General features: G+C 42.1%; 2 protein-coding genes across 2 annotated transcripts; both read left to right on the forward strand.

Annotated features, from left to right (window-relative positions):
• Window positions 1-1,212: 1,212 nt before the first annotated feature.
• On the forward strand, window positions 1,213-12,251 carry LOC121552636 (cytosolic 5'-nucleotidase 1A). The gene is made up of 6 exons (XM_045211195.1): window positions 1,213-1,471; window positions 1,600-1,767; window positions 10,452-10,581; window positions 10,859-10,981; window positions 11,199-11,386; window positions 11,717-12,251. Exons 1-6 carry the CDS (start codon window positions 1,220-1,222, stop codon window positions 12,083-12,085), a joined length of 1,230 nt encoding a protein of 409 aa, XP_045067130.1. The 5' UTR covers window positions 1,213-1,219; the 3' UTR covers window positions 12,086-12,251.
• Window positions 12,252-16,305: 4,054 nt separating this feature from the next.
• On the forward strand, window positions 16,306-18,866 carry LOC121552635. The gene is made up of 8 exons (XM_045211196.1): window positions 16,306-16,731; window positions 16,918-16,975; window positions 17,103-17,250; window positions 17,378-17,657; window positions 17,854-18,083; window positions 18,299-18,389; window positions 18,491-18,664; window positions 18,776-18,866. Exons 1-7 carry the CDS (start codon window positions 16,713-16,715, stop codon window positions 18,625-18,627), a joined length of 963 nt encoding a protein of 320 aa, XP_045067131.1. The 5' UTR covers window positions 16,306-16,712; the 3' UTR covers window positions 18,628-18,664; window positions 18,776-18,866.
• The last annotated feature ends 4,902 nt before the right edge of the window (window positions 18,867-23,768 follow it).

Here is a 23,768-nt window from a genome sequence, read left to right on the forward strand (position 1 = left end):
CCAGTAGAGAGGTAAGGAAATGAAGTTAGAAAGGAGGGAAGGAAAGGAAGCTAGGAAAGGAGGAAAGGAGGAAAGGGAGTGAGGAAAGGAGGAAAGGAATCTAGGAAACAAAAGGAGGAGTTCACATGTATGTGGTAGGGATTAACGACGGCCAGTAGGTGGCGATAGTATTGGTTTTAGTGACAGGCTAGTTTTAGTAACAGGCTAGTTTTAGTCACACTTGAACAGAGTAAATAGAATGGCATCAAATGCATGGAAACCATGTGTTTTATGCAGGGACAGTTCCAGGCAAAAGCCACATGAGCAGTCACTTTGGACCCCCAGCCCTAAAAAAAACCCATACTATTAAGAGTAAGAATGTTAGAATACACAAGGTGCAATTTCGAAATTTGGTTGTGATTCAGCAGTTTTTCTCGTTATGTCAGTCACTGACAGTCACTCAATTAGCCATGTCAGCTAACAATGTTTGGATGGGTAGTTAGTCTAGACAGTTATCTACATTTGTAGTAATCTTGGCTGAATACCGACCAGGCAAGCAGGGCACGTGCCCATTGGCCCTGACCTCCAGGGGGCCCCCATTGGTTTTGTTAGTCATTCTCACTCAGAAATCATATTAACATGTCATAGGTCATTACAAAATGTGTAGAATTGCAGAAAACTTGCTTTAAAACTTAAATATGCACTATGCATAAATCGGTCCACCATTTCCTGGTTGCTAAAATTCTAATAGTTCGCTTAATTTCAGTTTATGAGACAAAACAAGCAAGTATAGTGTAGATAATCATTGTACCATCTAAACCGCTCTGAAATATATTTTCCATAACCAAAAATATTGTATTTTCAGGTGTTTGAAGCTGGTGTACAAAACTGAAAGTAAAAGATGCAACAACTAAACTTAAGAACGGGAAGCATAGAAATAGAACATAGAACAGATCTACCGCTTCTTAGACTTGCTTTCAATGAGAATGACAGATCTATAACACACATTTCAATGTGAATTTGGTAAGATTGCCCAAAAAGTTACATATTGCAGCTTTAACATTTTCTCTCCACCATCAAGAGGAGGGCCACTAAAATGTTTTGCCACGAGATGGGCTAAAAGGCTATAGCCGGCCCTGGTTTTATGTATTCGATACCATTCCACCGACTCTGCTCCAGCTATTACCATGAGCCCGTCCTCCCCAATTAAGATGCCACCGACCTCCTGTGATTGAGCATCATGGGTAAAAAGACACACACATTGTCACCATCTCGCAAACATTTCCGCAAACTTTCCTGTAGTCGCTTGGTCTGCTCATCTACATCGGGGATCACTGTTACGGAACTATCAGGCTTAAAACGTTTCCATTCCTGGCCAAATATGAGTGAAATCAAAACTACCGATCCAACAGCCACGGAGGCTGGCGAGGAAAAGGACTGGGCAGCAGCAAAAGCCTTTTTTGACAGTTTAAAAACAAAGAAACCTAGACCCGTAAGTGATACATTCGCATTTCTTGTTTGTCTTTTGCAGATAAAATAAGTGGCAATACGGGTATATTAGCCTATTGTTGCTAATCTTGTATCGTCATTTTTTCTTTACTATTCTTGTTTTCCAAATAGCCCAAACCCCAGTATGCCGTTACTATCGCCGTCTCCTCTCGCACCCTGTTCAACATGGTTGCAGAGAGTAAGATCTACAAAGAAGACGGGGTCGAGACGTATGTGGCCTATCAACAGGAGCACGACAATGAGCCGCTCATGCCAGGGGTGGCGTTTCCTCTAGTGAAGGTAGGTTAATTCAGAGAGGGATTGAAGGATATGGCCTACCTGCATGTCTGTGCGTGGAAGAGGCAGAGTGTGCCTTTACAAAAGAAAGATTGCAGTAACTGCAGTCGACTGTGGTGTTTTGGACGCAGTGATTGCAGAACTGCAGTTACACTGCAAAATGACTGCAGTAAAAAAAGTTATTTTGGACGCAGTATTTGCAGCATCCTGCAGTTATACTGCATTCTAAGTACAGTGTACTGCAGTTATACTGCACTCTAACTGCAATATTTTCTGTAAAGGTGGGGTAGCCCAATAATGGACTAAAGGAGCCTAACATTACTCGTTATAGTCCAAGGACCTTACATTTTTCTATTTATAGGCAAATTGGCTCTGGCAGCAAAAACAGCCAAATACTTAATTTAAACGCAAATCGATTCTCAATTGCAGTGAGGTTCTAGAAACAAAGTCCTCTACTTTCATATCACATCAAAATAATTTCACAAATGCAAAATATACACTTACTGTACACCAGTGGCGGTTAGTGCCTTTCAAGATTAGGAAGGACGACTGTTTTATTTTTTATGAGCATGGCCTTATTTATATTACAGCAAGCATATTGGATGACTGTCATTCATATTCCATTCACCCAGCTCAATGTAACATCGATAGGTTTAGGCTACTACATGATACTCGAATTTGGTGCACAACAGTTGTCTGTGACCAGGTGCAAAAACCTCCAAGTCAAACCTTCATATCCGCTACACAGCCTACATCGTTACCATATTAACGTTATAGTCAACAAACTAAAACTAACGCATTAGTAAACCCACAATACAATCCATGTGTACAATCACGCAGTACAGCAAGCAGTTTAGCAGTTACAACGGCGGCCCCGGTGACAATAAATGAATACAACTGAAAGCTTACCTTACATTTACATTTACGTCATTTAGCAGACGCTCTTATCCAGAGCGACTTACATAAGCATTTAGGGTTAAGTGCCTTGCTCAAGGGCACATCGGCAGATTTTTCACCTAGTCGGCTCGGGGATTAGAACCAGCGACCTTTCGATTACTGGCACAACGCTCTTAGCCACTAAGCTACCTGCCGCCCACTTGGAAGTTTTGCAGTGTTGGATAGGCTTAGCCAGCTAGCTAGCATAAATAGCATTCCTCTCTGAGGCAGGTTGTTGAGTAGGTTGAATTAGCTGCATTAGCTAACTAAGTGAAGGGTAAACTCGGAAGGAAAAAAATACAATGAAATATAGCTAGCTCTCTGTTGCGTTTCCTTAATTTTTGAAGAAATTAATTTGTTAAACTGTTCAACTATTGAGTCAACTACCCACCACACTTTATGCACTGCAGTAATAGCTAGCTGTAGCTTATGCTTTCAGTACTAGATTAATTATCTGATTCTTTGATTGGATGGACAAGATGTTAGTTCATACTGCAAGAGCTCTGATAGGTTGGAGGACGTCCTCCGAAAGTCGTCATAATTACTGTATAAGTCTATGAGAGGGGGTGGGAACTAGGGGTGTGAACGTTAAAATGTTTAAACCAAAAAAATAGGATCCTTTAACATTAAGAAAAATCATTTTTTAAAATCACATTGCAGCTGGCTGGCCTGCTCTTTCTCTTTGCTAATGATGTGTGTGTCTTCAGTCTTTTGCGTGTAGAATATCCTAGTCTATTGATTGATGATATGCCCTTCTTTACTGAAGTTGCCAGATACAACTTGATTGCCGATAGATAGGCCTAGTGCATGGTTCTGACTCCGTCTACCTGGTGGCCGACCTACCTATACTGTGCCCCTCCCCTCTCTCTCCAACCCTTGGTAGCTCGCTATGAAAGATGCAAGTGTTTGTTTTCGGAAGTATGGCAACTAATCAGTCTCCTCGTTCCAAAATTACTGAATTTTAGGAGTTCATTCCTAGTGGAAGATGTTTTCTTTCTACTAAAATGTCACAGTATTTAGATTTTGTTTGGGGAGAGTGGTCTGCGCGCAGGCAGCTCAAGTTTATTTGATTGACAATTCTGGTCGCCTAGTGATGGATGTTAAGCGGCATTCCTTTACAGACATGTAAAATGCCTGTTCAGTAGCAATTCGGTTTTTAAAAAGTACCCTTACAGACAAACAAACATGCTGTAGCCGAGGTGCATTCAAGGGTATATGACTGCGGTAGATATACAATGCATTCGGAAAGTATTCAGACCCCTTCACTTTTTCCACATTTTTTAATGTTACAGCCTTATTCTAAAATAGATTACATTTGGTTTTGTTCCTCATCAATTTACACACTACACTATAATGAAAGAAAAAGGTTTTTAGAAATGTTTGCTAAAAAAATTTAACTAACATTTACATAAGTATTCAGACCCTTTACTCAGTACTTTGTTGAAGCGCCTTTGGCAGCGATTACATCCTCAAGTCTTCTTGGGTGTGACACTACAAGCTTGGCACACCTGTATTTGGGTAGTTTCTCCCGTCCTTCTCTGCAGATCCTCTCAAGCTCTGTCAGGTTGGATGGGGAGCGACGCTACACAGCTACTTTCAAGTCTTTCCAGAGATGTTCGATCGGGTTCAAGTCCGTGCTCTGGCTGGGCCACTCTAGGACACTCAGAGACTTGTCCCGAAGCAATTCCTGCATTGTCTTGGCTGTGTGCTTAGGGTCGTTGTCCTGTTGGAAGGTGAACCTTTGCCCCAGTCTGAGGTCCTGAGCGTTCTGGAGCAGGTTTTCATCAAGGATCTCTCTGTACTTTTCTCAGTTCATCTTTCCCTCAATCCTGAGTAGTCTCCCTGCCGCTGAAAAACATCCCCACAGCATGATGCTGCCACACCATGCTTCACCATAGGGATGGTGCCAGGTTTCCTCCAGACATGATGCTTGGCATTCAGGCCAAAGAGTTTAATCTTGGTTTCATCAGACCAGAGAATCGTGCTTCTGATGGTCTGACAGTCCATTAGGTGCCTTTTGGCAAACTCCAAGCGGGCTGTCGTGCTTTTTACTAAGTAGTGACTTCCGTCTGGCCGCTCTACCATAAAGGCCTGATTGGTGGAGTGCTGCAGAGATGGTTGTCCTTCTGGAAGGTTCTCCCATTTCCACAGAGGAACTCTGGAGCTCTGTCAGAACCATTGGGTTCTTGGTCACCTACCTGACCAAGGCCGTTCTCCCCCGATTGCTCAGTTTGGCCGGGCGGCCAGCTCTAGGAAGTGTCTTGGGGGTTCCAAACTTCTTCCATTTTTAAGAATGATGGAGGCCACTGTTCTTGGGGACCTTCAATGCTTCAGAAATATTTTGGTACCCTTCCCCAGATCTGTGCTTTGACACAATCTTGTCTCTGAGCTCTACGGACAATTCCTTCGACCTCATGGCTTGGTTTTTACTCTGACATGCACTGTCAACTGTGGGACCTTATATAGACAGGTGTGTGTGCCTTTCCAAATAATGTCCAAGCAATTGAATTTACCACAGGTGGACTCCAATCAAGTTGTAGAAACATGATCAATGGAAACAGGGTGCACCTGAGCTCAATTTTGAGTCTCATAGTAAAGGGTCTGAATACTTATGTAAATAAGGTATTTCTGTTTTATTTGTAAGAAAAATAAAAAATCTAAACATCTGTTTTTGCTCCTTCATGTTTAAAATTAGTCATTTGTCACATCCTTAGTGAGAACCATGAGCCCCCCAAGGTTTTGTAATGAAGTCAATGTACCCAGAGGAGGACGGAAAATGGCTGTCCTCCGGCTACTCCATGGTGCTGTTGAGGCTACTGTAGTCCTTCAATGCAAAACAGTATTTTAATCAGTTATTTGGTGACGTGAATATATTTACTGTATCTAAAATTGATAACTTTTAAAAAAAACACACTATTGAAACATTTCTGAAATTCACTGAGTAGGATGGTATTTCCTGTCCTCCTCTGCTGTACAATGTTTTAACACAGTTGCAGCCAACAGTATTTTTCAGTGACAACACGTTTGTGGCATCCTCGGAGACGCAGATAGCTAATTAGCACGGGTAGTCGACTCTGTCTTCCGTCTGTTGTCTGTAAACAAGCTCTGTAAAATGGAAATATGTCCATGTGGGGGAGTCTTAACCCTATAAAGGTGTTTTAGGAATTTAACCTTAACATTTTTATAATAATAATAATTCTTGCTGATATGAAATATACGTTCTTTGTTTCCAAAGCTGTACCGCAAGCGATCCGTGCTAACGTTTAGAGCTAGCATCAGGGCTGTTAACAACTCCCCCAGCCAGAAGATACTATTGTCAATGGGCACTAAAGGTTATTAGTGTCTATGAATGGGCTGGGATTGCCTTACAACTATATATAAATTCCTTATTGTAGGTGAAGGAGAAACCTCACTCAATATTGGCATTGTCTTGAGGCCTAGCTGAAATGTGTGTAATGCATCCAGAATAGGTTTTTGCTCAGAATTACAATAGCCAATGTTGTTTACCACTGTTACCATCTATGCATGGACGCCATTGTGGCAGGTTAATCTGGTTCTTCTACTATAATGGTATGCAGCCACAGGAGTCAAAATTATAAGACCATTAGACCATGTTTGAATCAATAGCTGAATGACAAATGTTTAACTCGAGGGAAGACCTCTTGTAATAACATTTTATAGTTGGGTGGATTTCTGTTGGGTGGATTGTTGCACAATTGCTGTTATACGAATCTATAATGAGCCTTTTAGCTAATCAGTGGGCAAGGCCAGCCCCCCTGCCAAGATGGGCCAGCCTGTTTTTCTCAGGCTGAGGTCACGCAAACTCATATTCAAAGTGAAACAGGGCTTCAGCAAAGATACTTGTTCTGACACTGTCATCAGTTAGACAACATCATGGATTGTAAAAAACTGAAAGGATGGGTGTCACTGCTTATAAACTTGGAGCACATTCCACATTGTCATCTCACTCAAAACATCCTATTTTTTTGGGCAGCTAAAACCATGATTTGGACAAACAGTAAAGTGCATTAGCCTCACGATTCCTGTAATGAAACTGAGCACCCTGACCCTGTGCCTGTTTCACAGGGACCTGCTGCTGTAATGAGCAAGCCACTCTCCTCTTCCCCCATGCGCTTGAGAGAGAAATGTGGTCTAATCGTTTAACATTTCAAAATGCAATTGCGGGAAATCACCGCTTTGGAAGTTTAGTCTCTTTGTCCCGTTTGAAGAGTGGAGGGCCTCAGCTTTCTCAATAGTCAGCTCAATAGTTTTACAACCAAGATATTTGATATGGCTTTGAGATATGGAGCGGCGCGCGGCGAAATGCACACCGGCCATTGCGAGGGTATAGGCCGATAGGTCTCATGGGTAGTAGCCTACAACTGCAACATGTTTTTAGGACATAAAATGTACTGTTGGTTGAATACATGGCTACTAGCAGTGGGTATTATATTTAGAGTTATCGATCTAGTTAATGTGTTTTGAGTTTCCACTTCCTCGTGTTGTACCCCAAATTAATTAGCCTAATGATATTCGAGGTGCACATAAAGATTTATCTCTATTGAACAAAAAAATTCTGGACATTCTGGAGTCCTATTTTGACAGTAAAATATAGCAACTATAGTCTTAATTGTCATCCCATAATTCATGACAATCACTGGGTTAGGTTGCACAAAATGTATTGAGTCATGCATTCCTGCTTGTACGTGTTAGATGAAACAACTTAGTCTGTCTATTTATTACACTTCTTAATAAAGCACTATGAATGACTTCATAAAATGATTATTCGTAATTTGGGGGGCTGGTGCCAACAACTGTAAAAGTTAGTAGCACCAGTGACACCAGGGGAAAATGTTAGCCTGGAGCCCTGTAATAGTAACTGACCTAGAGACTGCTGCCCTATGTACATAGTCATTGAACACTGGTCACTTTAATAATATTTACATACTGTTTTACCTACTTTGTGTGTATACTGTATTCTAGTCAAGGCTCATCCTATATAACTACTGCTGTACACACCTTTTCTATTCATACATTTTCCATTATGTCTATACACACCATCATATAAACTCAGCAAAAAAAGAAATGTCCCTTTTTCAGGACCCTGTCTTTCAAAGATAATTTGTAAAAATCCAAATAACTTCACAGATCTCAATTGTAAAGGGTTTAAACACTGTTTCCCATGCTTGTTCAATGAACCATAAACAATTAATGAACATGCACCTGTGGAACGGTCGTTAAGACACTAACAGCTTACAGACGGTAGGCAATTAAGGTCACAGTTATGAAAACTTAGGACACTAAAGAGGCCTTTCTACTGACCTGCTCATCTGCGTGAACGTGCCTTAGGCATGCTGCAAGGAGGCATGAGGACTGCAGATGTGGCCAGGGCAATAAATTGCAATGTCCGTACTGTGAGACGCCTAAGACAGCGCTACAGGGAGACAGGACAGACAGCTGATCGTCCTCGCAGTGGCAGACCACATGTAACAACACCTGCACAGGATTGGTACATCCGAACATCACACCTGCGGGACAGGTACAGCATGGCAACAACAACTGCCCGAGTTACACCAGGAACGCACAATCCCTCCATCAGTGCTCAGACTTTCCGCAATAGGCTGAGAGAGGCTGGACTGAGGGCTTGTAGGCCTGTTGTAAGGCAGGTCCTCACCAGACATCACCGGCAACAACGTCGCCTATGGGCACAAACCCACCGTCGGGACTGGCAAAAAGTGCTCTTCACTGACGAGTCGCGGTTTTGTCTCACCAGGGGTGATGGTCGGATTCGCGTTTATCGTCGAAGAAATGAGCGTTACACCGAGGCCTGTACTCTGGAGCGGGATCAATTTGGAGGTGGAGGGTCCGTCATGGTCTGGGGCGGTGTGTCACAGCATCATCGGACTGAGCTTGTTGTCATTGCAGGCAATCTCAACGCTGTGCGTTACAGGGAAGACATCCTCCTCCCTCATGTGGTACCCTTTCTGCAGGCTCATCCTGACATGACCCTCCAGCATGACAATGCCACCAGCCATACTGCTCGTTCTGTGCGTGATTTCCTGCAAGACAGGAATGTCAGTGTTCTTCCATTGCCAGCGAAGAGCCCAGATCTCAATCCCATTGGGCACGTCTGGGACCTGTTGGATCGGTGTTATGTGAATTATTTAACAAACTATTTTAGTGTCTCTGTGCGTCTCCCAAAAGGTTGTAAGTCTTTTGGGATTTAAATAACGGCCAGAGTCCCGGTCTGCATTGTCAGAGATATTTATTCATTGAGAATTCTGCCATCACAATTTCAGAGTCCATCTTTTATACTCATACAAAAAGAAATCCCTTCCCTCTGTAGGCGGGCTGTAGTTTTCCACTCTAAAACTGCTCTACTGACCTTCAGTTCACACACACACACACATGCATACACACATGCATACACACACACACACACACACACACACACATATCCTACTCCCTGCTTTACTCAGTTATTGCCGTTCTCACAATATTCTGCACCATGTTTTCATAACAGTTTCTCCCCTCCCTAAATTGGGAGGCCTCTTTATCTTAGTTTCTCAGTTGTCTTTGTTGTCTGGCCTAACTCTTACTCACATTGCTAAATAGTGGCTCAATGCCATAGCCTTTACTGGTCCTACACTCACACATTTCTAACACATTATACACAGTTTCAGGGTGTAATAATTAGTCATTAATAATTAATCTATCAATCGGAGGGTGAGGGCTAGGGCCATCCCCCCTCAGAAATGTCCGGGAACTTGCAAGTGCCTTGTGGAAGAGTGGGGTAACATCTCACAGCAAGAACTGGCAAATCTGGTGCAGTCCACGAGGAGGAGATGCACCGCAGTACTTAATGCAGCTGGTGGCCACACCAGATACTGACTGTTACTTTTGATTTTGACCCCCCTTTTTTTCAGGGACACATTTCATTTCTGCTAGTCACATGTCTGTGGAACTTGTTCAGTTTGTCTCAGTTGTTGACTCTTGTTATGTTCATGCAAATATTTACACATGTTAAGTTTGCTGAAAATAAACGCAGTTGACAGTGAGAGGACGTTTTCTTTATATGTATATTCCGTCTATCTAATAACTCTATATTAAATTCCTTTATTTTTATTTAGGGGATTTGTGTGTTTTTTTTGTATTGTTCGCTATTATTAATATCACTACTGCACTGTTGGCGCTAGAAACATCATTTCGCTACACCCACGATAACATCTGCAAAATGTCTATGCGGCCAATAACATTTGAAGGTATGTGTTGATTCAGGAGAACATATAAATGACGGGCACTAATTAGCAATATAGGCTAAGTTGCTAGCTTGGCTTTTATAACGTGGAATGTTTAAGCAGACAGAACAGAACAAAAGCAGCACAGAGTGACACCAGCGAAGATGCTGAGACAAACAAAATGGTTAGAGAAGAGGCACAGTTATAGTGGTGAGTTGTCTCCAGTGGTGTTTTTACATATTTGTTTTAAACATGAGCTGGTTAAAAAAGAGGACCATGTCTCGCCAATCACTGGTACAGAAAATGGTTGAGAAATGCTGTACTTTACTGCCAATGTTATGTCAGCACTACTGCCTGTGTGTAGGGTCAGGGTGAAGGGTGCATCAATGGTTGGTGGTATCATGATGGTGGGAGGGATGGTGGTGTACGCAGCGATGTGGATAATGCCAGGGCTGAATTCTTGTCCCAGTCCGCCCCTGTGCATTTATCAGTGCATTTGTGCACACCCTGCAGGCTCTGATGTCTGTGAACGCACGGCTGAGGCAGCTCTACCCCGACAGCGAAGAGCTGTTTGACATCGTCCTGATGACTAATAACCACGCCCAGGTCGGAGTGCGCCTCATCAACAGCATCAACCACTACGGTTCGTGGTCGACACGCTCAGCCATGCCTACTACAGTGCTATAAGCAGAGAAATACAATGACCAGTAATTGGAGTAATTATATTTCTATGGTTATAAGACGCGCTTATTGTGAGCTGCATTTCATTGAATGATGGGTATTTTTGACCAAATATGTTTTTAGTGGTTGTATGCATGTTTTGCATGGATGTTAGTGGCAATCTTTGGCTACCAGCCTGATGATACCATCACATTTGTATGGGGTTCTGATACGTTTTTGTTTTTCACTCTACCTGACAGATTTAACCATTGAGAGGTTCTGTATGACGGGAGGGCAAAGCCCCATTGGCTATCTGAAGGCCTATCTGACCAACCTGTACCTCTCCAAGGATGGAGAGAAAGTCATGGAGGCCATTGAGGAGGGTAGTTGAAAATGCTGCTTTCCTTTGTCCTCTAGGGATTAAACTGGTTTAGGTTAGCATGGATGCTAAATTGGTAACAGAGTAAAAAACTGTAGATGTACATTGTGGTAACACTTTTTATAGGTATGATATAGCCTACATATATGATACCGTTGTAATGCATTTTTAAGACTTATGAGCACGTATAAGCCCCTTTTTTATAATGTCTTTATAAATAGGCATTGCAGCAGCGACCATGTTTGCATCTGGAGATGTGGAGAACAAGCTTTCCGACACACAGCTGAAAGTTGCCTTTGACGGGGATGCTGTCCTCTTCTCTGACGAGTCGGAGATCATCGTGAAACAACACGGCCTGGACACGTTCTTTGAGCATGAGAAGGAGTTTGAGAACAAACCTCTTGCACAGGTGTTCATGAGAGTATATGCCTCCTATTTTATGTTAGCTTTTGACATGATTCCAAATGTTCTTTCTTTGGGTAACACTTTATTTGGAGTCTCCCTATAGAGGGTTATAGATGTTCAACTTACTATCAACAAACTTTTTAACTAACACACCCACTTACCCTAATCCTAGACCTTAACAAGTTGTTGCATATCAACCGTGGCTGTTGATAGTTTGAGCATTTAAAGACCATCTATAATAGGGGACTATCCAAATAAAGTGGAACCCATTGATGTATTTTCTTTAATAAAAAATGTAATAATACTATGCTAACCCTATGTCTCATTCACTCAGGGTCCCTTAAAGTGTTTCCTGGAGGCGCTGGGGAAGCTCCAGAGGAAGTTCTACGCCAAGAACGAGCGTATGACCTGCCCCATTCGTACCTACCTAGTAACATCCCGCAGCGCAGCCAGCTCAGGGGCCCGCGTCCTCAAGACCCTCAGGAGCTGGGGCCTGGAGATCGACGAGGCCCTGTTCCTAGCCGGGGCCCCTAAAGGGCCCCTCCTGCAGAAGATCCGTCCCCACATCTTCTTTGACGACCAGATGTTCCACATCGAGGGGGCCAAGGAGCTGGGTACTATCGCGGCACACGTGCCTTATGGGATTGGACAGAAGTACCACAAGGAGAAACTTAGTGAGCAGCCTGCCAAAGACACAAAGTAGTGAGCCTCCTAGGGGTGGGAAGGTATCATACATTATGCAAATAGTTAGTTGCGCACAACCCTGTCATCAGCGGTAGGTTTTGTTTTGTGCTGGATTTTGTATTAAAAGTGCCTTTATCAGAATATACTGTAGTAAAAATGTAGTAGTACTCACTTCAGGGATTTTTGCTAGAATAAAGCAAGTTTTACAATGTCACCTGATGTTCTCGTTCATAAGGAGAATACTTTAATGCAATATTCATCATATTCCAGTTGTTAATTACAGAATTATCTATCTAGTTTTTGTAAGAATGTATGTGTTCACATTTCACACACACAAGTGTTTTTTATATCTTTAGAGAAGAACATTTGGTCTCATTTGCTGCAGAGACCAACATGTACACTACCTGTGAAAAGTTTTAGAGCACCTACTCATTCAAGGGTTTTTCTTAATTTTTACTATTTTCTACATTGTAGAATAATAGTGAAGACATCAAAATTATGAAATAACACGTATGGAATCATGTAGTAACCAAAAAAGTGTTAAACAAATCAAAATATATTTGAGATTCTTCAAATAGCCACCCTTTGCCTTGATGACTGCTTTGCCCACTCTTGGCATTCTCTCAACCAGCTTCACCTGGAATGCTTTTCCAACAGTCTTGAAGGAGTTCACACATGCTGAGCACTTGTTGGCTGCTTTTCCTTCACTCTGCCGTCCGACTCATCCCAAACCAGCTCAATTGGGTTGAGGTCGGGGGTTTGTGGAGGCCAGGTAATCTGATGCAGCACTCATCACTCTCCTTCTTGGTAAAAATATCCCTTACACAGCCTGGAGGTGTGTTGGGTCATTGTCCTGTTGAAAAACAAATGATAGTCCCACTAAGCCCAAACCAGATGGGCCATGAAGGCCTGATTCACAGTCTCCTCTGAACAGTTGATGTTGATGTGTCTGTTACTTGAACTCTGTGAAGCATTTATTTGGGCTGCAATTTCTGAGGCTGGCAACTCTAATGAACTTATCCTCTACAGCAGAGGTAACTGGGTCTTCCATTCCTGTGGCAGTCCTCATGAGAGCCAGTTGCATCATAGCACTTGATGGTTTTTGCGACTGCACTTGAAGAAACTTTAAAAGTTCTTGAAATGTTCCATATTGACTGACCTTCATGTCTTAAAGTAATGATGGACTGTCGTTTCTCTTTGCTTATTTGAGCTGTTCTTGCCATAATATGGACTTGGTCTTTTACCAAATAGGGCTATCTTCTGTATAGATACCTTGTCACAACACAACTGATTGGCTCAAACGCATTAAGAAGGAAAGAAATTCCACTAATTAACTTTTAAGAAAGCACACCTGTTAATTAAAATGCTTTCCAGGTGACTACCTCATGAAGCTGGTTGAGAGAATGCCAAGAGTGGAAAGCTGTCATCAAGGCAAAGGGTGGCTATTTGAAGAATCTCAAATATAAAATATATTTTGATTTGTTTAACACTTTTTTGGTTACTACATGATTCCATATGTGTTATTTCATAGTTTTGATGTCTTCACCATTATTCTACAATGTAGAAAATAGTAAATCCCTTGAATTAGGTGTTCTAAAACTTTTGACCAGTAGTGTATTTTACAGTTAACTGCCAAAATAATGGAAGCAGTTGAGTAAATGAGGGATACAACGTATATTGAAATCAGGCACTGAATGGTTTGATAAGCATGACAACTATGTAAACCATTTGCGATGGCCGTCTCAGTCACCAGATTTCCACCCAATTGGACACTTATGGGAGATTCTGGAGCGGCGCCTGAGACGAGTTTTCCACCACCATCAACAAAATACCAAACGATGGAATTTCTCGTGGAAGAAGGGTGTCGCATCCCTCCAATAGAGTTCCAGACACGTGTAGAGTCTATGCCAAGGTGCATTGAAGCTGTTCTGGCTCGTGGTGGCCCAACGCGCTATTAAGACATTTTATTTTGGTGTTTCCATTATTTTGACCTGTATATTCTCAACACTCCTGCATCTAGACTTCGGCCAATGCATGCCATGGAATTGCGGTTTATCATAGCTTTGAAATCCTTTGCATAGAGGAACGGCAAGGATATGTGCATAGTGAAGGTATGAAAGGGAGCATTTACAAGGTAGAATGCTAATTGATATGAAAGTGATGCGTTTTGGTTTTCATGCTTAGGCTACCATATAAAATAGGCTTTATTACATTTATTTACACTTAATATCTATTCCACTTTTTACTATCCATTCATTGTTCTAATAAAGGGTTCTTCAATTCCGGTCCTGGAGGGCCGAAACACTTCTGTTTTTTTTATTTCTACCTGGTAGTTAATTGCACTCACCTGGTGTCCCAGGTCTGAATTAGCCCCTGATTAGAAGGAGAGGATGAAAAACAGACCGGAATTGAAGAACCCTGTTCTAATATATTCGGTTTTCCTATTCCATAAAAAAATTACTTTTTAAACGCAATAAACCTCACCTTGCTCTTAAAGCTATATCAAAATATCAAGCAAGCTAGTTGACCATATCTGCTGTTCCACTTGTAAAATGTTACACGTCCGGCGTTACGCTTACAGTTTAAAGTTGAATATACATAATGCGAAAGGTCAGTCTCATGTTGCACATGTAGTGTTTTTCTTTTTAAACTCTAATTTCTATATTTAAGAAGATCAAGTCTGTCTTTTTGTAAACGTTTAACTGAGAATAAAGGGTTTATCGTGTGCATATAGCAGTACGGTTGCAGGGAGGTTGAAAAAGGTTCGAAACAGAATTGAACGGTTGATTTTGTTTTTATGTATTATCAAATCTCACCAATAGATGGGGCTGCTGGCTACAAAATGGCTGAATTGTTTTGTTCACTGTTTTGTGATGTCTACATTGGCCTTTGCGTTAGCATTTTATGCTCTCAAGTGAACTATAACAATCAAATGTAGAAAACTCATTCAGATCCTGGAGTAAAATCTTCCATAAATCAGCCTTGCTCTTCTGAACCAGAGTTGATCAAAAGCCTCTCTTCCATGCACTTGCAGGTACGCCCCACAGGAGAGCACTGTCATTCACACTATTTAGTGTACATGAGGTATCTTTCTGCCTGTTGGGCAACGGACTGCATCTCCATGAGCTGGGCCCAGTCTGCAGTTGCCATGGATACTCTGGGTGCTGACACTAGGAGGACTGAGTAGCCACTGCTTGTTTAAGACACTATTCATAACAAAGGATTAGAGGCACAAAGTACCCCCACTGCGTTATATGAGATACACCTCATCCTCATCACACAGGCACTATAATTAGCTGTACGTGGGTGTTTGCTTGTGTGAAGGTGGGGATCATGGTGTTAATTCTGTAAATTCTCAAACCATTTTACTTTGTAAAATAGGTAATTCACCTCATCCACTACCAATATGTACTTACCTATGCAACAGATGGTTGATTGTGGTTGTTGCTCTACTACTGTAGATGTCTGGGATTGACCTGTATGTGTTTGTGTTTTCCAGAATGAGTTCAAGGCCAAGAACATCAAGAAGAAGCAGAAGGTGAGCATTATAATGTCTGTGGATGAAAACAGAAGGTAAGGGGGGGGTCTCAATGACAGGAGACGGATTGGAGCGTGTGGCTATGTGGGGTTTATTTAGGATAATCTTTGAAGAGGTAGGGTTTGCATGAACATTATCTGTTGGTGATAAGTGTGTGTCAGGATGGGATGGGGATGTTTTGGTGTCTACAGGGATGTCAACAGCAGCAGCAGCACTTGACTGTATCGTGCTTCCAGGGGGCTAGCATGTGGCACATCTTTAGGCTGTGTTACATAGGACTGACACACACACAGTGATACGGCTGCTTCTTGCCAACAGGAAACTGTGATATGATAATGACATGTATTGAGGTCAGCTGGCCCCGTTCCTTACGAGAAGGAGCAGGATGAATCCCACAGCAGCAACATTATCCAGGTCACCAACCGAAATCTGGGAGGGGCCTAAAATACTGTAATTCAACCAAATGACTATCAACTCACTGTAACTTATTGTAGGTCTATTTATAGAGGAACTTATTTAGTTGTTTAGTGATAACGTTTTTATAAGACATTGGCCTATAACACAGAGTTGAAAGCAGACTATACTCTTTCCTTACAAAATAGTGTAACAAATATGGTTCTGTGCATATATAAAAGCTATATGTATTGAGTTTCAGTGGATTTTAGAATGGCTTTACTTTTCAGCAGTGCAAATGTTAGTGTTACATTAGGCCCTGTGGTTTCTTGTGTCATGATTCTATCATTGGACATAATAATCCTCATAGGATTGTAGCCTACATATTACTTATTCAATCTCAATTCAACATGATATGGAATTATATGGAACTATGTATTGATTATGTCACAATCAATAGAAGTCTCTGGTTGCTATGACGTTGTTAACCTAGATTAACTATTAGTTATGTAGTCATGATTATGACTCAATAATATGTCATAACACTGAGCAATACCGCTGCTTTTCCATCCATAGAAATTGAATCTCATTCTAGTTCTGTGGATCCATCATTCAGTCACAAGACAAAAAGTTGCCTGAAGGCTGTGTATCATTGTATTGTTGACCCAGACGGAGTGCACTTCACAAGGATTGTCTGTATCTGAGAAAGCTAACCATGGATAACTCTCCTGGAGGTAAGCACTGATTGGGCTGATGTAAGGTTGCATAATTCTGGTAACTTTCCCAAAAGTCCCCTATGAACGACTACCAATGGAGCAAGGATTGACTTCATTTGTACAGTCCAATAGTCATGGTGTGCAGAATGTGTCATTGCTGAACCTAGGCTTTGTCCTCTAATCTTCCTTGCGTTCTTTCTTTAGTGAACCAGGAGCAGGGAGACATACCAATGATCCCATTGGTCCATGAGCCCATGTCAGGGTAAGGGTTTTCTATGTAACACAATGTAACATCTGCACAGAGGTGCATTCTTAAAGAAATGGGAATTGGGGGACAAAGAATCCTAAAGATGGTCCAATGGGCATGGTGTGAAATCTCTTTATCTCAGTCTGATAAACGTCCTGATGACTGCTAAGGATGAGATGCAGTGGGCCCAGAACCAGGTGAACAACTTGCAGCAGTCAATGGACCACATGCAGGGGCAGCTGAATTCCATGCAGGGGAAGTTTATTGAGTTGCAGAGTGCCCTCTCTCAGGTAGTAGATTAGTCTCAGCAAGAGTAGGATGAGTCATGTGTAATCATGATGATTAATGATGATGGCTGGAATGATAATGGTAATTCTAATGTCTTTGTAACTCCTATACTCCACCTGCACTGGGTAGCTCCTTGATGACATGCCTGTGGTACCTGAAAGGGAGGGGATCCAACCGACAAACATCATCCCTGTGCAGAGGGAGGGGATCCTCCCGACAGGCATCATCCAGAGGGAGGATCCCAACAAGAACCAATCATTCCAACAAGGCATCATCCCAACACAAACCAATGGAATGGAACAGATGGAATGGCATGGACCACCTTCACCTCCCATCATCCCCATAGTGGGATCCTGGGATGCTGGAGTGAATGCTCCACGTTGTGGACATTTCTATGCCAGGAGAAAAGGTAATAAGAAAAGCCTTATCTTATGAGTGTGTTGTCTAAATGTCTACGTGAAACAGATTTAACTCTAGGAATCCATGTGCCTGTAGTCTGGTTGTGTTTGGGTTGTAACAAAGTATCATTTCAAGACACACTGTCAGCTAGTGATTGTTCTGTACTGTGATGAGCAGAGTGGCTTGACTTCTCCCACTTGTCACAGATATCCGGAGTAGATATGTGGCGGATCCTGCTTTAATGACCATCACCAAGCCGGAACACTCCGAGGCCAACCCTCAGAGCCAGACTGGCAGCTGGCTGGCGGCTGAACCTCAGCCCCCAGCACCCCCAGTACAGAAAACACCAAACAGTGGAGGCTGGCTCAGCTGGTTCTTCAGTGAAAAGAAAGAGGTTCCTCAGATGACAACGATACCAGATGACAAGCCTAGTTCTGTAAGTAACCTGTTATGTATATTCTATATAGAGACACTCTAGTGGATTCATCTATTTCTCAGTGGCTTGATTCACATTGATGGGTTGACACAAGTCCCATGCCCAAGGCTGAGGTATTCACTTTAATTCACGTCAGTAAAGCAGTGGATGACCATTGTATTTCAACTGTAAGAATGTTACTAATACATTTGCAAATTTGTTGATATGTTTTCCAGAATAAGCCTGTTCCACCTCCTCCCCCGATGGGGATGTATCTAGGGAACTCTAGTCTCCCCAAAGGAGTGAATCCTTACTCCATGAAAGCAGGTGAATAGTGCTTTAGACTACATGAGGTTTAACTCCAAGACTATACCAGCCAATGATAGCCCTCTCTGATGATCTCCTGCTAACACCTTTCCTTCTAACAGCAGGTCTAGCGGGCAGGTATCCCAAGCTATTGAACCCTGGTGGGATCACCACAACGCCTCCATACCAGGGACCTGGATCGCTCCCTGCCCAGCACACAACACTCATGGCACCAATGGCTGTGCCATTCGATGTTTAAAGGCAGAAACTTGCCCAAGGCACTCTACCCTATTGAGGTTTGACACTGAACAATCCTTCCGCAATGTATTAATTGAGTTAGCTTTACTTTACAGCAACACCTGGCTGAAGTAGCAGTGATGTTTAAGCTATTTATTTTTGTCTCACAGGTCATTTTCCAGGAGGGATCATTTGATATTTCAGCATTTTTAAAAGACAAAAAAAAGCATAAAAAAGTTATTAAAAGACTCTGTATGTTCACATAGCTTTGATATGTTTTCTGGCATCCTTTACAAGTCCATCGCTTGTGCATTTCTCTATGTTACATACTATACAGATGGCTGTATTATTTATACATATATTTCCCAAATATATAAAAAAATATATTTCATTTATCTATTTCATAAACATAATATCAAATGCAATTATAGTGCATATATTTAAATATATTACTTTACTGCAGGCCTGGCGTTGTGGGCGGGCCTTAGGGAGCCATGCTCGCCCTACCATACATTTACATTTACATTTTAGTCATTTAGCAGACGCTCTTATCCAGAGCGACTTACAGTTAGCGCATACATTATTTTATCGAACACACAACCCTGGCGTTGCAAACGCCATGCTCTACCAACTGAGCTACATCCCCTGCCGGCTCCACCTCCTTGCCTGTGTAAATAAAATACATGGTTGAATGAAATTTTGCATGACTAATGTTTTTGTTGTTGTTGCTATAACATGCTATGATATGATATGATATTTGGCCCATTTAAAGTTTCAATTACCTCTATTTTTTATTGTTAAATTAAATATGGCTCAAGTAATTAAGACTGACAGGGTTTTAGACCTATCATAAATGCATCATGAAGCGCATGTCTCTTTTTGCTGATTCAAATGAATAGTGGGTGGAGCGTTACGTAAACAGCCTCGTGATCGTTCGGAATGTCATGTTCAAGAGTAGGCTACCTTAACTTGTTTGTTCATCGTGGTCAAAATGGATATTAGAAATTGGTTTGCTAAAAAGAATGCCTCATCTGCTGCAACAAGTAGTCTTAAAACAGCCGGCCACAACACAGCAATGATATGGAATAATTTACTCTTTATTGTATTGATATGACATAGACATTGTCAACGGATTCCTTTGTATATGTTGAAATAAGCTGATCTTTGTATTTAAAGCAGTAGCTTTTTATGTTATTTTTATTGTAGTATGGAAGCAATGAATTTCATCATATAGGCTAATTTGAGAAGAATTTGTAAAACTATTATTTGACACAAGCGGCGGTGATCTGTTCAAAATGACCATAATGTGACTATTTCACGAATGGCCATGAGCGCACAAGTTGGTTAAAAAGGTAGGCTACAGTAGGCCAATTTTACAGAAAAATCAGAGTGATTATTGTTATATAGAGGCAATTCTGTTTTGAATGCTTCCCAATCTACTTAATTACTGTCATGAATTCATCTTGCCTTGGTCTGCAAATGCGATCAAAGAGTTGCATTAGCCTATTATAAAGGCGATTTAAGCAGCTGTGGTGAGTGTTAGTAAAAGCATTCTAATTTAATTTACATTTCAGTGTATTTCCTATGTCATGTAGGTAGTAGGCCATGCATAATACAAATATACGGAGCTGTCCATGGTGCTGAAGTTAGAGATCAATGTACCGGTAATGCCGAAGCCAGTAGGCAGCAAGCCACGTCAACAGGTGGAACGTGGACGTGGGTAGGCTTATGCATGTTGTGCATAAGCCTACCCAGTTTTACATCTCAATAAAGTAAGCGGTTGGCACTTGGCACATACCTGAAAAAAAGAATGACTTAGCCCTAGAGATGAGAGGGAAAGTGTCCTAGTAGTGTTCCCATATCTCCTATTAATTCGCTGACAAAATATTATCATTAACTGCTCTTGAGTGTGAGGATACAGTGGTGAGGATGATTGCTTTTGTGTCTCAGGGTTGGAGATTTATCTTATCTATCACACAATATTTGTTGCTCAGAATGTTTGGCTCCCAAATAACACCAGCCTGTGGTGGAGTGGTCATTAGGACAGACAGAGAGAGAGAGAGACCTTAGACCTTCTGTCTGAGGACCAACTAGGGTCACCCAGCCACAGACCTGCGGGATCCCCCCCACATCCAAACCCCCACCCCAACCAATCAATACCCCCCCAAACCAACCATGCCCACATCCCATATAGGCCCCCTCAGATCAGACCTATGCCCCTCCTGCCCACCCCACGCCCCCCACTCCCGCAAAGAGGGCCTCAACATAAAAGTCACACATACGCCCAGGCCGTGAGCAGGCAAACAGGCCCAACCCCCACGCTTACACTAGCCCAAGATAATGGAATGTATCAGATGCTCAGCAGGCTCTGCTCACACTTACTGGTCTGAGGCCAAAACACACGACTAACAACATTGGACACTTTATGGAACACAAATCCTTCACTATCTCGTCCTGGAGTATCCAAGGCCTGAGGTCATCTGCCTTTGGCCTAAAGATCAGGAACCTGGACTTTACCAAATAAATCAGAAATACAGACATTGTCATCCTACAAGAAACATGGTATAGAGGTGATGGACCCACTGGTTGCCCTCTAGGTTACAGAGAGCTGGTAGTCCCATCCACCAAACTACCAGGAGTAAAACAGGGAAGGGACTCAGGGGGTATGCTAATTTGGTATAACTCACTCTATAAAAATAAATAAAAACAGGAACATTTTACATTTGGCTAGAAATTCAAAAGGAAATGATCTCAACAGAGATAAATGTCCTCCTGTGTGGTACCTATATCCCCCCACTAGAATCCCCATACTTTAATGAAGACAGCTTCTCCATCCTAGAGGGGGAGATCAATCATTTCCAGGCCCAGGGACATGTACAGTGCCTTGCAAAAGTATTTAACCCCCCTTGGCGTTTTTCCTATTTTGTTGAATTACAGCCTGTAATTTAAATGGATTTTTATTTGGATTTCATGTAATGGACATACACAAAATAGTCCAAATTGGTGAAGTGAAATGAATAAAATAACTTTGCTATGAAGCCCCTAAATAAGATCTGGTGCAACCAATTACCTTCAGAAGTCACATAATTAGTTAAATAAAGTCCACCTGTGTGCAATCTAAGTGTCACATGATCTGTCACATGATTTCAGTGTATATATACACCTGTTCTGAAAGGCCCCAGAGTCTGCAAAACCACTAAGCAAGGGGCACCACCAAGCAAGCGGCACCATGAAGACCAAGGAGCTCTCCAAACAGGTCAGGGACAAAGTTGTGGAGAAGTACAGATCAGGGTTGGGTTATAAAAAAATATCAGAAACTTTGAACATCCCACGGAGCACCATTAAATCCATTATTAAAAAATGGAAAGGATATGGCACCACAACAAACCTGCCAAGAGAGGGCCGCCCACCAAAACTCATGGACCAGGCAAGGAGGGCATTAATCAGAGAGGCAACAAAGAGACCAAAGATAACCCTGGAGGAGCTGCAAAGCTCCACAGTGGAGATTGGGGTATCTGTCCATAGGACCACTTTAAGCCGTACACTCCACAGAGCTGGGCTTTATGGAAGAGTGGCCAGAAAAAAGCCATTGCTTAAAGAAAAAAATAAGCAAACACGTTTGGTGTTCGCCAAAAGGCATGTGGGAGACTCCCCAAACATATGGAAGAAGGTACTCTGGTCAGATGAGACTAAAATTGAGCTTTTTGGCCATCAAGGAAAACGCTATGTATGGTGCAAACCCAACACCTCTCATCACCCCGAGAACACCATCCCCACAGTGAAGCATGGTGGTGGCAGCATCATGCTGTGGGGATATTTTTCATCGGCAGGGACTGGGAAACTGGTCAGAATTGAAGGAATGATGGATGGCACTAAATACAGGGAAATTCTTGAGGGAAACCTGTTTCAGTCTTCCAGAGATTTGAGACTGGGACGGAGGTTCACCTTCCAGCAGGACAATGACCCTAAGCATACTGCTAAAGCAACACTTGAGTGGTTTAAGGGGGAAACATTTAAATGTCTTAGAATGGCCTAGTCAAAGCCCAGACCTCAATCCAATTGAGAATCTGTGGTATAAAGATTGCTGTACACCAGCGGAACCCATCCAACTTGAAGGAGCTGGAGCAGTTTTGCCTAGAAGAATGGGCAAAAATCCCAGTGGCTAGATGTGCCAAGCTTATAGAGACATACCCCAAGAGACTTGCAGCTGTAATTGCTGCAAAAGGTGGCTCTACAAAGTATTGACTTTGGGGGGTGAATAGTTATGCACACTCAAGTTTTGTGTTTTTTTGTCTTATTTCTTGTTTGTTTCACCCCAAAAAAATATTTTGCATCTTCAAAGTGGTAGACATATTATGTAAATCAAATTATACAAACCCCCCAAAAATCCATTTTAATTCCAGGTTGTAAGGCAACAAAATAGGAAAAATGCCAAGGGGGGTGAATACTTTCGCAAGCCACTGTTCTAGTCTGTGGTGACCTAAATGCTAGAACTGGACAAGAACCTGACACCCTCAGCACACAGGGGGACAAAGACCTACCTGGAGGTGACAGCACCCCTCCCCATATGTCCCCCTAGACACAACTACGTCAACATAACCAACAAAAACGGGTCACAACTCCTGCAGCTCTGTCTCACACTGGGTATGTACATAGTCAATGGTAGGCTTCGAGGGGACTCCTACGGTAGGTATACCTATAACCCATCTCTTGGCAGTAGTACTGTAGACTACTTTATCACCAACCTCAACCCAGAGTCTCTCGGAGCATTCACAGTCAGCCCACCGACACCCCTATCAGATCACAGCAAAATCATAATCTACTTGAATGGAGCAATAATCAACCATGAGGCATCGAAGCTGAACGAGCTGCATACTATTAAGAAATGCTATAGATGGAAGGAGGGTAGTGTAGAAACCTACCAAAAAACTATTGGCCAACAACACATCCAATCCCTCCTAGACAAAATGTTTTCCTTCAATAGTGAAGGTGTAAACTTAGGAACAGTAGGAAGCCTGAACAATATATTTGACCTATCAGCTGACATATTAAATTAAAATTCCGGCAGAAAACCTAAGACAACTAACAACAATGAGAAATGGTTTGATGAAGAATGTAAAAACCTAATAAAGAAATTGAGAAACCTATCCAACCAAAAACACA

The sequence above is a fragment of the Coregonus clupeaformis genome, chromosome 36, assembly GCF_020615455.1.
Source record: "Coregonus clupeaformis isolate EN_2021a chromosome 36, ASM2061545v1, whole genome shotgun sequence".
Classification (NCBI taxonomy): domain Eukaryota; kingdom Metazoa; phylum Chordata; class Actinopteri; order Salmoniformes; family Salmonidae; genus Coregonus; species Coregonus clupeaformis.